Source organism: Lampetra planeri, chromosome 3 (assembly GCF_965212315.1).
Source record: "Lampetra planeri chromosome 3, kcLamPlan1.2.h2, whole genome shotgun sequence".
Classification (NCBI taxonomy): Eukaryota; Metazoa; Chordata; class Hyperoartia; order Petromyzontiformes; family Petromyzontidae; genus Lampetra; species Lampetra planeri.
The window spans coordinates 26962486-26978231 of NC_136109.1; the positions used below are offsets into that span (position 1 = coordinate 26962486).

At 53.7% G+C, this 15746-nt stretch overlaps 1 protein-coding gene across 2 annotated transcripts in view; it reads left to right on the top strand.

The window, feature by feature from the left end:
* The first annotated feature begins 75 nt into the window (after positions 1-75).
* Positions 76-15746, top strand: part of THSD4 (thrombospondin type 1 domain containing 4) — a 147423-nt gene continuing 131752 nt past the window's right edge. For both annotated transcript variants that reach the window (XM_078592522.1, XM_078592523.1), the window contains exons 1-4: positions 76-616; positions 6427-6520; positions 13643-13700; positions 14498-15462. In XM_078592522.1, the coding sequence (XP_078448648.1) occupies positions 6492-6520; positions 13643-13700; positions 14498-15462 (1052 nt within the window). In that variant the 5' untranslated portion in view covers positions 76-616; positions 6427-6491. The remainder of the gene's footprint in view (positions 617-6426; positions 6521-13642; positions 13701-14497; positions 15463-15746) is intronic.

Consider the following 15746-nt stretch of genomic DNA (forward strand, 5'->3'; position numbering starts at 1 on the left):
CTGGCGCCGTGACAAGCTCTCCGGAAGGCAAGTCACCCCCACTCGCCTCCTCCTCCTCCACGACCACCACACGCCCTGACGTCACGCACTCCCGCCCCACGCCTCCCTCAACGGCGCATGGATTAAAAACTTCGCACGTTGAATGGGGAACGGCGGGGCTTGCGACGCGACGAGACGGTGGAACCTGCGAGCCACGCGCGAGGCGACCTGCCGGCACGAGGAATCGGACAGACAGCCAGACAGACGAGCGGACGGACAGAGAATAGAGAGAGAGAAAGTCTCCGCTGTCTCTTCCTCCGCGCTCGTCCCACTTTGAGCCGAGGCACGGAGCGAGCAACAACTCCGGACCGCAGGGACCCCCCCCCCCACCTTCCCTACCCACCCCGACTCCGGCCCCACAACTCACTCGACCTATCCCAAAGACGACAAACCCACCCCGTGCTTGGCTAACGGCGCAGCACACCGGAGGTGACCCTTCCACGTTTACTGGCGCTGCCATGAGACTCTGTCGGCGCCACGTGAACGGAGGAGGTTGAAGGGAGGGCCAGGAGACGCCAACGTCGTCGGAGTGACCGGCGAGCGTGCCGCGGGGGTTCCGCGTCCACGCGACCGACAGGTGAGCGCGGTGAGCAGATGCCGGGCAAAGAATCGAGTTTGCCGGGGTGGCCGCTGGAGGAGCGAGTGGAGCGAGTGCGCTCGCCTTTTAAAACTCTTGCGCGCTGCTGTGCGGGATAAAAAGTCGCGCGTCTTCGGGTTGCTGTAACACGCCGTGTTTGGTTCGGCGGCACGATTGTCCGACGTTTCGTTCATCATGCTCCATCTTCATTCATTCATTCAAACTTGCCGCCGGGAGCTCCCCAGCGCGAGCGGCCGACACGTCGGATATTGTGTGCGGTCACGAACCAGAGCGGTTTACGCATCGGGAGAGTTTCCGTGAACTTTCGCGCGTCGTCGAGACGCGGGGCCCTCCGTGACTGGACCCATCTCCCGTCGACCTGCAGAGGGGCGCTGCGTTATGCGCTTGTTTGAGCCTTCCCAGTTGCTCCCACTGTCAGTTCCCCCCCCCCCTCCACCACCTTCCGTTCTTTGGAGTTTGTTTTGCGAGAAGCTTTGTGTTTCTGCTCGGTAGCCAAACTCGCTGCTCGGTCGCTTTCCGTGCCCGCGTCCTCCCTCTCGCCGTTGCTGCCATCATCGTCATCGTCGTCATCGTCGTCATCATTCACGGCCGTGCGAGCTCACATCGTCACTCACAACGACCGCGTAATCAAATTATCCATTACATTGGGAAGAAACTATTTTAGTAACGGCGTAGGCGATGTAAACACAACCCTCCTCCCCCCCGCCACCCGCGCTCTGCAAATAGCTGCAAATAGCTGCAAATAGCTGCAAATAGCTGCAAATAGCTGCAAATAGCTGCAAATAGCTGCAAATAGCTGCAAATAGCGATGTCCGACGTTCCGATGCACGTGCTGTGGGAGGGGGTGGAGCTTCGATCGTCAGTGAGTTCCACACGCGGGCCGCACACGTGGGAGAGACGGGAGAACAGGCGGCGGAACGGCGAGCGAGTTATCGTGCCGCGTGGCAGGGGCCAGCTTCCCCCTGACATGGGCTCGTCGAGTATTGAAGAAGCTCCGCGGAGCGAAACGTCCGACACCGCGCCGAACAGAACGCCGTGCACGTCACGAACGCGCGTTCACACGCAATTCCGTCACCTCCGCAGTCAATATATCACCGTCGACAACGTTTGCCTCACAGTCTGTATGATGTGTTATCTTGACTGCCATGTGCTGTGTATCGTGTGACACAGTTTGCGTGCGTGCGGTGTATGGGGAGCGGTTAGCGCTGTGGTTAGCGCTGCGCTACGAACCCCGTGGTCCGAGTTCGATTCCCGCTCACGGCCACCAACGCCGGTGACGATCATCTGAACCGGTCCTGGGCCTCCCCTAGGTAGACTCGGCCTCAAATGCGTACCTGGTGCGGTGTGCAGTCAACAACATTACTTGCTAGGGAGACAAAGGCGGCCCCCGGCGTAGTTGCTGGGCCACCCGTCCGCTCGTGTGTCACCATGCCGGCCTTCATAGGTGCTGCTCGCTTACAGCACTTGCCCCGACTCATCTGTTAAGGCTACACGTGGGATCTGTGTCTTCGTGACGGTGTGTGCACTGAGTGTGAGCTGGCACGTACGCATTTCTATCAACCCGTACGGTTTACCCCGTATTCTTGTACAGGGACAATTGAGTTTTCAGGTCCATACGGCGTACAGCCGATTCAATACGGAGAAGAAGAAACAAATTTCGATTTGTTGGTGTTTCTCCCTTGTGATGGGACTTTGTAGGATGAACGTTGAGATTGATAACGGCACGGGGGTGACTAACAAGGTCTGAATTGGTCTGTAATAATGTAGGCACTGATAAGGGGTTGACAGGTATGCGTACGCATCTTTACGCGATTGCGCGCGGCACATTTTTTTTTTGACACGAGTACAAACCTGGAAATGTTTACTTGCGAAGATGCACGGCGGTGTCAGGGACAACTCCGCCTCTCCCCCCTTTCTCCAACCCCCCCCCCTCTTGTCAACGTCCCTGCACCATACGCCGCACGCCAACGAGAGAGGCGGTTGTATGGGTTTGGGGGGTTGGGGGTCGGTACAGCCCGCGTCTAATTCCGGCTCTTGTCTTGGCCGGTGTAATTACGAGCGTTCTGGGAGATGATACTGATCTCTCTCTTGGAGGTCGCTGCAGTGGGTTGAGGTTGGAGAAAGGGGGGGGGGGGTGGTCAGTTGCTCGCCACGCTCTCATCAACCACCCAGCGATTAGTGCCAGCACGTGCGCACACACGCGCGCGAAGACCCCCCGCTGTCGCCTCAACAGACTGTCGGGGCAAGTGCTGTTAGCGAGCAGCACCTATGAAGGCCGGCACTGTGGCACACGAGTGTGTGGGTGGCCAGCACCGCGCCCGACCGCCTTTGTCCGCCCCAGTGGCGAGGTTTACACACCGCACCAAGTATTAATTTGAGGCTGAGTCGACCTAGGGGAGGCTCAGGGCCGGTTCAGATATTCGCCACTGGTGTTGGCCGGGAGCGGGAATCGTACTCGGTTCGCCGTGTTCGTAGCGCAGGGCGCAAAACCGCTACGCCACCGCTCCCCACTCATACATTCGCACACGCGCACACACACAGTGAACCCGTGTGTAAGTCATACAGACTCCTCAGTGGAGGCAGGGCACAGCACACGAGTTGGCTGCTGTGGTCAGCACCCCACCTCGCAGCTTCTATTGTCTGATAGTTTTACTCATCAGGGCATGTAGTAATTTAAGGCCGAGTCTACCTAGAGGTGGTCTCAAATAAGTTCAGATAACACGTTGCTCCTTACGTTATCCCTTGATGGGAACCAAACCCAGGCGTCTAGGTTCATAGCGCAGTATGCCCCATTTGTCTCAGTGCTCGGGGTGTGACTGAGCGCCTGGTTAGGTCCTGGCCCAGTTGTCATGGGGCACCCCGAATGCTTTGCGTGGGAGAGGGGGCGAGCACGTGGCCCCAGTGATTTCCACGCCGATGATTCTTCACACGCAACTTGCCACCACCAATCTTGTCGCTCGCAAACAATGCACGCAAGAACGCCCACATTCTATCCATGACTATCCATGACTCAAATTATCCCCAACCCGAATGCAATCCAAAACCGAACTCTATTTGCTAACTTTATCCCCTAACTCATCCCTAACCCTATGCCTAACTCTCACCTTATATTGAACCCTAGCTCTGTGGCGTAGCATTGGCGCGTTGGTTAGTTTACCGCGTTATAAACCTGGGCCACCTGAATTCCATTGCTGCCCATGGAGAATTGCAGTCATATCTGAACCGATCCCGGACCCCTCCTTTACCAACCCACACGGACCAGCGTGGAGAAGTGCGGTCAAACAACCGCCGTGACTAACGCGGCGTGGGGAACGCCTTCATCCAGCAGTGGATTGACAGCGCGCCGTAAATAACATCGTTTAAAACCCTGACTCTAACTCTCCCCCGAACCCAAACTGCTCCCCTGAACCCAACGCAATTCATCGCACGCAGGCCCTGAGCAGCGACACGCGTCTACGGGGCCCCAGCACGCGCTCTGCCGCCACGTCCATTTACTTTAACGGGTCAGGAGGGACGCATTAGGGAGAGGACTGCGCTTTAAGAGGATGAGACGCCGGTGCTATTGACCGTAAAAAGAAAGAGAGAGCGGTGTCTGCTCCCAAAGTTACCACAACTTTCCTGGAACCCCCCCCCCACCACACTGCCTCCTTCTCCCACCTCCCATCCCACAACGAGACGAGGGCCCAGCGTCCAACAGTGTCCACCCCTTTGACGATTCGGGATCGCTTGATGCGGAGAGGACGAGCCCGGACTTGAACGACGGACCACCCGGGGTTCGAGGAAATGCGCAGGGGAAGAGGGCGAAACGCGACAGCCGTGCGGTCCTGGTGGCCTGCATTGAGATGCACGATGGAGGGCTGTGGTGGAATAGCGGGTGGCTCTTTGTCGTCAGGAACGTCGCTTGCCGCTCGCGGATTGAGATTGGCTCGGCGGGAGCGGGGAGGTGGTGGGGGGTGAGAGTCTCAGCTTGAGGATTGCATGGCTCCCGTTGATTTGTGCGATTCGCTCTCTCAAGGATGAAGGGAGAAAGAAAAAAGAGTTCGAAAGCATGAATGATTGCGACCGAACAAAAAACGCCCTAAATGCTCGTCAAACAGCCAGGACTAAATGTGGGAAGCGCCTTTTTAGTTTAAAGCGGCGTAACAAAATAAATCAATCGCGGCGGACAGCACTTTGCCTTGGTTACAATAACGTGTGGGGGGGAGGCTGCGGTGAGAGAGCGTGGTGGCTCGTAGCCAATTAAAAGGAGGCATTATCTCGTAAATCCGTGATTTTTACCGGACTACAAATGACCGAGTGTTAAAAAAAAGAATATTGGCAGAGTTACAGTGGAGGTGCATATTTCATTATTTTTATTTCTTTACAAGAGCGAGGTTTTTTTGTTTTCCCAGCGCAGCGTTTGTGTGGTGTGCAACGCGGTTACTGCCATTCACGTGGAATACAGAGCGTTGAGTGGAGTTTACGCGAGATCGTCATTGATCGTGAGATAATAATTTAAGGAAATAATCAAGTGAGAGTGGTTTTCATTTAGTGGTGGCATTGGTCCTGTGTCTGTCTCATCGTCATCATCATCATCCTGTCAACTGACCCATGTCACCTCCTGTCTCTTGGAGAGTAGGTACATTTTATTACCTGGCACTTCAGAATGCCCACTCAGTCTTCCAAATACACTGAATTAAAGTGGGCCGACTTTGCCACTCTTGTCAATAAATATAATTTAAAACACCCATTTGAATCCCACTTATCCACCAGCAGATTTTTTTTTTAATCTGAATTTCAGTCTTCTAGAATTTAGAGGCACCACAAAATATAACGGCTTCTGCTTAAAACATTCACCCACCTGAAGAACAACGCAAGTGAGTGAAATGTAAGAACTGTTTTTACGATGGACAAAACGTTATATTATTTAATGAGTTCATTTTTGGTGCATTCCTCAGTCGCTATGCTGTTGTCACTGAGAGACTTCGCGTCGCCTGGCAGAGGGAGCACACACACTCACCTTTGAATTCCCAATTTTTGCCACCGAATGGAACACTCCAAAGGTCTGCCTGGCAGCCGAGTTAAATCGAGCAGCGGTGCCGCACTGATGTTTTTGGTCTGTGTATGCTGCGTCCGTGTCTGCCTGGGAGAGGGAGCACACACACTCACCTTTGAATTCCCAATTTTTGCCAGCGAATGGAACACTCCAAAGGTCTGCCTGGCAGCCGAGTTAAATCGGGCAGCGGTGCCGCACTGCTCTTTTTGGTCTCGGAAAAAACACAACAGAAACGGTGCCACTGCAGCTGATGCCTCCAGATTAGATCTCGCCCGCCGAGAGACACGCGGGAGCTCTGCGTCAGTCCGCGCATCTCGTGGCGGTTAGCGCGCTGCACTATAAAGACCCGAGTTCCATTCCTGCTCGCGGTCCAGCATCGGTGGAGAATATCCGAACAGGTACTGGGCCTCCACTCGGCCGACTCAGCCTTAAAGGAGTACCCGGTGCGGTGTGCAAATGTCAACGCCGGCTGTTACAAAGGCAGCCCTGGGGGCGATGCCGACCACACCGCCCCAACGTGTGCCCTGACGCCATTCATAGGAGCTCGCTGACGGCACTCTCTAACACACCGGTGTGCTGAAGTAGTCACTAAATTGGCAAGTTTTGTTTAAGTGGCTGTGTCGGGTGGTGGCGGGTTTAACGACGCATTTATGTTTACGCGATCTAACCCCTATTTTTTTTTTATGACAGCACTTGCCCCGATACGTCTGTTTAGGCTGCATAGGGGACCTTTGTCTTTGTGTCTTCTGCGCAGGTGGAGCTGAGCGAGCCTGGGACGTCCTCTGCGGAGTCGCTGCTGGAGGCCTCCGCCGTTGAGCCATGCGGGGACCGCGTGCCGTGTGTTTGTGGTAACATGGCCCCATTTATTACTGTCTCATTTATCGTCCAGAAGCACGTGTTTACATTTGATACGTGGGGAACAAGTAAACTTTTATTTACAGTACAGCTGCGCAACGAACCGGACGATCTGTGTCCAATTCGTCAAGGCTCACATTCGTGGCCAGCCATTGCAGAACCGGTCATGGGTCACCCTGCCATAACCGAACCCGCGCTGACCGGCGTTACGAAGTGTGGCCGAGCAGCCCCCATGCCTGATTTGGGAATGGGGGTGGCCTTTATCCAGCAGTGGTTTGACGAAGGCTGCAAAATATCCACAGTGGTGCAGGCGTTAACCGCACTCTATCATCAGTGCGTAGATGCACAAAAGTGAGCACAAGTTTTAGATTCAGTTGTTCTTCATTTCACCACGTGGGTGGTGCTGTTGATGGTGGTGCTGACAAGTATTTGATGGTGGTGATGTTGACTGTGTTGGTGATGGTGTCAGTGTTGATTTAGGTGGCAATGTGTATTGTGGTTACGTCAGTGTACATGGTAAGCAGTGTTTGTGGGGGGTGCTCACCGCTATGCTGGTGGTGTTTGTGGTGACGTTGGTGTTGGTGATGGTGATGGTTATGTTTGTGATGGCAGCGGCGTTAGCTGCGGTTGCGGTGGTGCGGATGGTAAGTGGCTACTCGTCGTAGTGCAGGTGGCGACGGCGGTGGTGTTAGGGGGTTTAATAATGGTGTTTGCGATGACATGGCTGTTAGCTGCGGTGTGGTAACGTCGGCGGGGATGACGATGTTTACACCTCGTGTGAGTTGAAACGATCACGTGCGAAAGACAAACACTTTGCCCGCCTCCCTACGTCGCCCTGAGCGGTGCTGTTTGTCCCGACGGAATGCCATTTTCAACGCCCACAAGTTTCACGTTCCAATCGCACTGCTTTTTGTTTCGACTCCCAAAGAGCGCCAACAACGCAGACGCAGCAGCAGTAACAGCACCACGTGTGTTTACGCAACCTTCGTTGAATAGCGACGAGTCGCATACGCACTCGCAGATTTACCGGGATTCTCTGTTTCTTTTTTTTAACGATCAGAGGAAACAAGAAGATGCTCGGTGTAGTCGGCACTTTGCTTCGTTCATCATTTTAGTTTTTTTTTTCAATGCTTTGCTTTATGTGCCCCCCCCTCTTTTCAAACGAAAGATTTCACGAAAGATTTCACGCTCTGCTCTCCTCCCCTCTCTCTGCCTCCCCTCTCTCTCTCTCTGTCTCTCTCGTTATATAATACGCCGTCTCGCTTTGCACGGGCGGGTGGGAGGTTACGAGCGCAATTAATTAAAGTTTTAGCGCAACAATTGGCGGGGATGAGTCGACGGATTAAGGCGCCGAGGCCGTGTCAAGGGCTTTTGTCGCGGCGTGGATCGAAGGAGAGGCCTCCGATACCCGATAACTTCTGGCAGCGCTGATCCCACGGGTTCACCGGGTCGCGCACCTGCGCGTTCACGGAGCTCCGATTGGAGTGTTTCAGAGCCCACTCTGAAACACTCGCTCACGCACCGCGGTTTAAATCTCGACGCGGTTTGTTCTTTCTGATACATAAATAAATGTCAGCCATTCTCAATCCACCCGTGTACGAAGGCCTTTTCAAGCCACAATGGTTATGCGGGGGCGGGGGGGCATGGTGTTTGACCATACTTCACCACGCCGGTCAATGTGGGTTTGTCAGGACCGGTTCTGAACTTCTGACATGACTCTGGGAATGGAGCTCGGATCGCCGTATTCATAACACAAAGTGCTAACCACAGCGCCACCGCTCCACCCCATTGCCTTGTTATGTTGTCTACAAACCGAATTGAGCGCGTACAGTAGGCAATACACGCTTCGTTGTCGTTCTGATTGTGGTCTCATTTTCTACAATGAAGTATTTAACTGCATTGACGTTAATCGAAAGAAAATTCATTTAGTTACGCGAATATATTTTGTATAAACCCCCCCCTCCACTTTTATAGGGGAGTCCCGGGGCTTTCCTTCGAAAAGTCTCACAGCGTGATCATGTTGATACATTAAAGGGGGCTGCACAAGATCCCCTGCTGAACTGGCTCTGAAATGAACACTCTGATGGGGCTAATTTTCAGAATGGAGCGCTCTATTATTAGGTGCGTGGCAGAGCACAACTGTAACACAGGGAGTGTTGGTAGATCATGGATATTTGTAAAAAAAAAAATTGGACTCCACGGAGCTGCAATATTTGCGAAGAAGCAAAGTGAATTCATTCTAATCTGTACGGAGCTGGGGTAGTTTCCCAACATTTGCAGGGCTTTTGCTCTTAAGGAGTTTTTTTTTACATATGGGAGTAACCCAGGGTGATATTTAATGATTAAACAAGGATAGATAGGCGTGGTGCTTTTGGCTATGGTGGCCACTATGTAATTAGCATAATCGTAATATATACACACATAACGATTATTACAAATAGACGCAAACCACTCGTTAATAGGATTGACCCAAATATCCCAATGCAGGACCCTCGTGGTCTTAAGAGATCGGCGAAACGTTCCAGAACACGCGGAGGGCATTATTGTTCATTTAAATAAAAGCATCTTCCGCTCCGTTGAGAGGTAATTGCAGGGTTCCCGTGTGGATTGTGCGTTCGCTTTCATTGTCCACACCTTCGTGAACTGGAGCCGTATGTCCCTTTCACTAAAACTAAACTATTATTTGTTTTACCAGGTAAGGCCCACTGAGCTACGTAGCTCTTTTTATGAACCGACCTGGCTATCACAAATGACAGCTCAGTTGGAGTGGCTTATCACATGGACATTTATAGCAGCCAAACACTCGTAGGCGCACGTTTCTAATTTGTGGAGGGAAAAACTGGAGGACTCGGAGAAAAATCCACGCGACCATGCAGAGAGAGAGAGACACGCAAACACCAAATATACAGCAGCAGGCGTCAGGGTCGGGATCGAATCCACTGCCTTCTGTATACCAGGCGAGGTAGTTAACATCTCGTCGCCACCGTGATGATGATGAGAGAGAGAGACACGCAAACACCAAATATACAGCAGCAGGCGTCAGGGTCGGGATCGAATCCACGGCCGTCTGTATTCCAGGCGAGGTAGTTAACATCTCGTCGCCACCGTGGTGATGATGAGAGAGAGAGAGACGCGTAAAGACCAAATATACAGCGGCAGGCGTCAGGGTCGGGATCGAATCCACTGCCTCCTGTATTCCAGGCGAGGTAGTTAACATCTCGTCGCCACCGTGGTGATGATGAGAGAGAGAGACACGCATAAAGACCAAATATACAGCGGCAGGCGTCAGGGTCGGGATCGAACCCACGACCTCCTGTAATCCAGGCGAGGTAGTTAACATCTCGTCGCCACCGTGGTGATGATGAGAGAGAGAGACACGCGTAAAGACCAAATATACAGCGGCAGGCGTCAGGGTCGGGATCGAACCCACGACCTCCTGTATTCCAGGCGAGGTAGTTAACATCTCGTCGCCACCGTGGTGATGATGAGAGAGAGAGACACGCGTAAAGACCAAATATACAGCGGCAGGCGTCAGGGTCGGGATCGAACCCACGACCTCCTGTATTCCAGGCGAGGTAGTTAACATCTCGTCGCCACCGTGGTGATGATGAGAGAGAGAGACACGCGTAAAGACCAAATATACAGCGGCAGGCGTCAGGGTCGGGATCGAACCCACGACCTCCTGTAATCCAGGCGAGGTAGTTAACATCTCGTCGCCACCGTGGTGATGATGAGAGAGAGAGACACGCGTAAAGACCAAATATACAGCGGCAGGCGTCAGGGTCGGGATCGAACCCACGACCTCCTGTATTCCAGGCGAGGTAGTTAACATCTCGTCGCCACCGTGGTGGTGATGATGAGAGAGAGAGACACGCGTAAAGACCAAATATACAGCGGCAGGCGTCAGGGTCGGGATCGAACCCACGACCTCCTGTATTCCAGGCGAGGTAGTTAACATCTCGTCGCCACCGTGATGATGATGAGAGAGAGAGACACGCAAACACCAAATATACAGCAGCAGGCGTCAGGGTCGGGATCGAACCCACGACCTCCTGTATTCCAGGCGAGGTAGTTAACATCTCGTCGCCACCGTGATGATGATGAGAGAGAGAGACACGCAAACACCAAATATACAGCAGCAGGCGTCAGGGTCGGGATCGAACCCACGACCTCCTGTATTCCAGGCGAGGTAGTTAACATCTCCTAGCCACCTCTCCACTGCCACCCTCGCCAGATTACGTCCCCGGCGGGAGGGTCAGGGTGGTGCAGATTTCATGTTGAGAGCCGCTTACTGGACCTGCCACTACGGTATCCAGCACGTGCCTTGTTTTTGTTTCCTTAATCGCTCGTTCAGAGCTATTTCAAGAAAAACATTTTTCCGACCTGCGAATAGCGGAGGGGATTATAAAGGAGGGCCACGATTTTCTGCCAGGTACTGGGGGGCGTGGGGGGGTGTAGGCAGAAATGTAACCGAATCGAATAATGCGGCACCACGTTTAGCAAAACGGGGGCTGCAAAGTTGGGCTCAGGATTGATGACGAGTTGACGCAAAAGACTATCACGGCGAGGGCGAGGTTTGCAGGACAAAAGTAGTACATGGTTGTTGGAGAAAACGCAGCGGAGTGGTTGTGTACACCCCGGGCGATTGCTGATGGCAGATCAGGGATCACACGGTGAAATACAGAGAGGCAAACGAGGAGAGCAGGTTTGGAGGGCTTTTGGGAAACGTAATTTGGCAATTGAAAGCAACAAACAAATGTAGCCGAAGAAGCAATGCAATGGTGTCAACAGGTATGTAATGAGTACATCTGTAATTCAATGGATAGAAGGAAAGAATCATGGATATTTATTTATTAAACATTCGTACGTGTGCAGATTTTTACAGCTACGAAAATGGAGAAAAGAAAACTCCGGCAAACGCAATCTCGTTGTAACTACAATTCCTCTTTTAGGTTTAGATAATGAAGATACCGATTGACCCTAGACTCTCAACAATTGGAGAACGCACGAGAATATGGAATTTAACCGTCATCAAATATTTCCGCAAAGCTTCCCATCATTGTCCGCTCGGTTCCACCGAGCGTAAGGGGCTGATGGTTTCCATCCTTCAAGCTCGTAAAAAAAGAGAAACTAAAATAAAACTAACAACAAGAAGCAGCAGCCCTCGCTCGGGTCAACCTTCCTTGCGCAGCCGACGCAGGGGCAGCGTCGCCCCGCTGAGCTCGGAGCTAAACTTGGGGGCCGCTGATCGCGGTCATCGTCGCCAACACAAAGACACGATGGGTGGTCCTGTGAAATATGGATTCCTGTTTGTGGCGCACATAGATTCGTGGTGTGGTGTGTATGTGTGTGTGAATCGCTTTACTTCTGCATGCGAGTAATTTTGACCGGGCGTGATGTTGGCCACCCACCCACCGACTGAACCTTCGTTCGTGTGCCGCGCACGTGCCCCAATCGGCCTGTGTTGGCCTTCATCAGGGGTCTTCGTCTTTTGTACGTGTGTGGGAGCGACGCGGCGCTTCAAACCTGGCCACCTCCGTTCGCACAGCATCGGTGGTCATTATCTCAAGTGGTTTCGGGGGGAATTCTCCAGGTCGACTCAGCCTTAAGTGAGTGCGGTACATTGCCTGGTGCGATGTGGAATCATCGGTAGCGTTCTAATGGCCACAGCACTCACGCGTGCGCCGTGCCGGCCTTCATATGTGCTTGCAAACACGACTTGCCCCAACAGCCTGTACAGGCTATGTGTGAGTGTACATGTGTATGGGAATTTCGTGTATGTATGGGCATGTCGTGTGTGTTTGTGTGTATGTATGTATGTCTTTGTACATTGTATGTGCCTAATGTGGGTACGTCTTTGTGTGTTTTTGAAGATGGGGTTGTCTTTGGGTACATTGTGGGTGTTACTGTCTGTGTGTTGCCTATTCATCCGTGTGTATGCATGTGTGTGGTTTATTGCGTGTGGGCATATAATCAGTTTTGTAAATGTGCCTGTGTGTGTGTATACGTCTGTGGTTATAGTGTATGTGTGGGTGGGCATGTCTGGTGTGAGATTGTCTCTGTCGGGGGGGGTGGGGGTGGTGGACATCCATAGATGCTTGTTTAAGATCACCAGATCCCCTGGCCTATGAGCGTCTTTGTTGGCTTATGCGTGTCCAGGTGTGTATGGGGTGCAGTTGTCTCGCATTAGGCAAACGCCATACCACAAGCGCCAGGTGTCCAGGTTCGATTCCTGACCACGCACAAACCCCATTCAGGTTGTTTAACATATGCTGCCAGAACACAGGTCGACTTGACCTGAAGTGAGTTATTGTTGCGTGCTTGTGGTCAAAAGAAAAAAAACAAGTGGAACACAAACGAGGCCCGGCTCCAGCTCCTCTCGGATTGAGGGTGGGGGTGGCGCGGGGTGGGGTGGGGGGGAGTAGTGGTCGAGCGACTGTGATATGCCAATGAGGTGAGTGAACTTGGGGGCAGCCAAAGGGACCTTGGTAGTGCAGGGCCCACCTCAACACCCCTCTAGCCGCCAGGCCCCGGATACAACAGAGGCTCCGTGTGGCTAATGTTGGCCCGATCATCTGCTTGCAGGCCACGACGACCTTAAGCGTAGCTGACCCCATTGGCTGCACAGGTTCGAATGGATAAAAAGGGAACCTTTTGCTTTCTTGTTCATCAAGTGCAACGGCGTGGTGGGGCATCACAGTCAGAATTTTGGTGACATCGGCGGGCCAGGCTGGATGTGGCTGTTGTGGCATCAGTGAGCACTCGCTCACGAACGTAACGTCTGCACACTTTCATCAATGGCGCTGTTCAGCAATGATGCTCGATTGAAAGCTCATTTCTTTGGAAGTGCCTTTGGCACGGTTGGATACGTACGGTGTGAAAGAAGTTCAACATACATACTACCATGAAAAGTGTACCATAGGCGACGCTTCAGGCCCGTGGCCCTTCCTAGCAGAGAGACAGGACAGAGAGATTGAGCGAAACAATAACGGGCGACTCCACTCTACACCGTAAGGCCTTGATAGAAGTGAAAGCATATTTCCGAGAAACAGCAATTTGCCAAAGCGGTCGTTAAAATAATTGTCTGTGTCCGTGTGCCGGGCGGTGTCCACCAGGTTGGTGGCAGCGGCGGCGCTGGTTTACCCGCACGAGATCCCGCCAGAGCATCGCAAGGCAAGGAGTCTCCGGCACGGCGTGGCGTAACCGAGAGGGCCCCTCACTCTCTCCCCTCACCACCACCCCCCCCACACCCCCAACGCCAACTCTTCCCCCGCTCCGCAACCACCCAGCTGCGCACGCGGTCCATGTCTTTCATGAGGCCGACATGCGCTCCACACAAACGCCCCTTTCTGTGCAAAGAATAATGCGATGCACAATGCGAGTTTTTGTTAGAAGATTTTTTTTTTTAGTAATGTTAGGGGACGCCGCTTTTCCCTCCTCTCAAATTCGCGTTGTTGACGTTCGAGACCATCAAAGGTATTGCCCGGTCTGCCTCAAAATTTGTCACGTATTAAAAAAGGGGGCAGATATGGCAAACCCTGCCGGCATGCCTGTAACTGGCTTATTTTATTAGGGTAACGTTTAGTCTGGATCTCATTGCCCGTAAAATTAGAAGATATTATGGTTACGCATCGTGCCGCAAATGTACGTACTTTATAATCTTCATATGTTTGGACAAATTACAGTAAATGTTTAGGCATGTATTGAAGGATACGCATATGCTTGGGGAGGTCTTCATTCAGTAGTGGATTAATCATGGCGAATGGCGATGATGTACAAAACTGTTATTATATTTGCTGACCCGCTTACACTGGACGTCGGTGAAAAAGAGCTTCACAGATCATCGGATTCCTCCAGTCTAAATATAGATTCTGATAGTTCAACGATTCATCTTCAGACCTATTTTAACTCTTCATTCCCTCCCCCAGAGCGCACACCGATTTACACGCGCTCTCTCTCCGCGTGCGTAGGTTCGCGAGAGGATAAGGCGCCAGTTGCCTGGGTCGCAGGCCGAGGAGGTTGACACGGGGCCCCCAGGACAGGGCACGTGGGGACCCTGGGGCCCTTGGTCCGACTGCAGCAGAACGTGCGGCGGTGGAGTGCGCATGCAGACGCGGGAGTGCCTGCCCCACTCTCAATTCACGCAGCAGCAGCAGCAGCATCAGCAGCAGCAGCATCAGCAGCAGCATCACCCGGCCGTGCCTCCACACCAGGGGGGAGGCACACACACGGGCCTGCATTCCGTGTCGCTGTATATGCCGGACAGCCACGCCGCCGGTCAGGGTCAGGGCCAAGGTCACGGTCAGAGTCACGGCCAAGGTCACGGCCAGAGTCACGGCCAAGGTCACGTTCAGGGTCAGGGCCAAGGTCACGGCCAGAGATACACGCCCGGAATGGGCCAGGGCGGCCACCGTCCGGTGCATCATGGCCGCACTCACGGCGTAGCCGGTCGTCCTCCGCCGCACGGCGGCAGGCACGGCGGCATGCCGCCCTCCTCGTCCTCCTCCTCTTCCTCCATGCGCCCCCTCTACTCCGACGGTGTCAACTACGGCACCAACCCCGGCGGCGGCTTCCACGCCGGCGGCGGGGTGCCCGGCCAGCCTCCGTCGACCGGCTGGCACGGCGGGGCCTACGCCAGGCCATCGAGCGGTCGGGCGACCGCCGGACAGCCCGCCTACCCCGGCGCGCCCTACGGCAGGACGGCCGCCTTCTCGCTCTACACGAGGACCGACGAGGGACCGGACGAGGCGGACGGGAGAGACGCCGGCTCCGAGGCTCCCACGCTGGGCGCGGGGGCGAGCGCCGGGGGCGGCTCGCGCACGGCGATGTCCGTGCAGCCCCTGCACGGTGAGGGCGACTCCTCCTCGACCGCCGCATCGTCATCGTCCGGCGTGGCACCCAACGCACAGGCGGAATCGTCGCCCACTGATTCCAGGTGAATGGCGGTGTCTGCGTGTTTGTCGATCTTAAATAGGCAGGTTCGATGCCACAGAAACTGGAGCCGATGTATTGAATTGTATCATGCATTTTGCTGCATCACCATCAGCCTTGATCTATCCACTGCTGGATGATTGTCTCCCTAAGCTATCGCCAACTCTCACCGCCTCGTGATGCGACAGCCCATCTAGCTTGTGATGGACACAATTATAATGTCATCACTGCCATCTCCACAGCGGATGTAACAACAATATTTCTTCCTCTGTCCTGCGTAACTTTAGT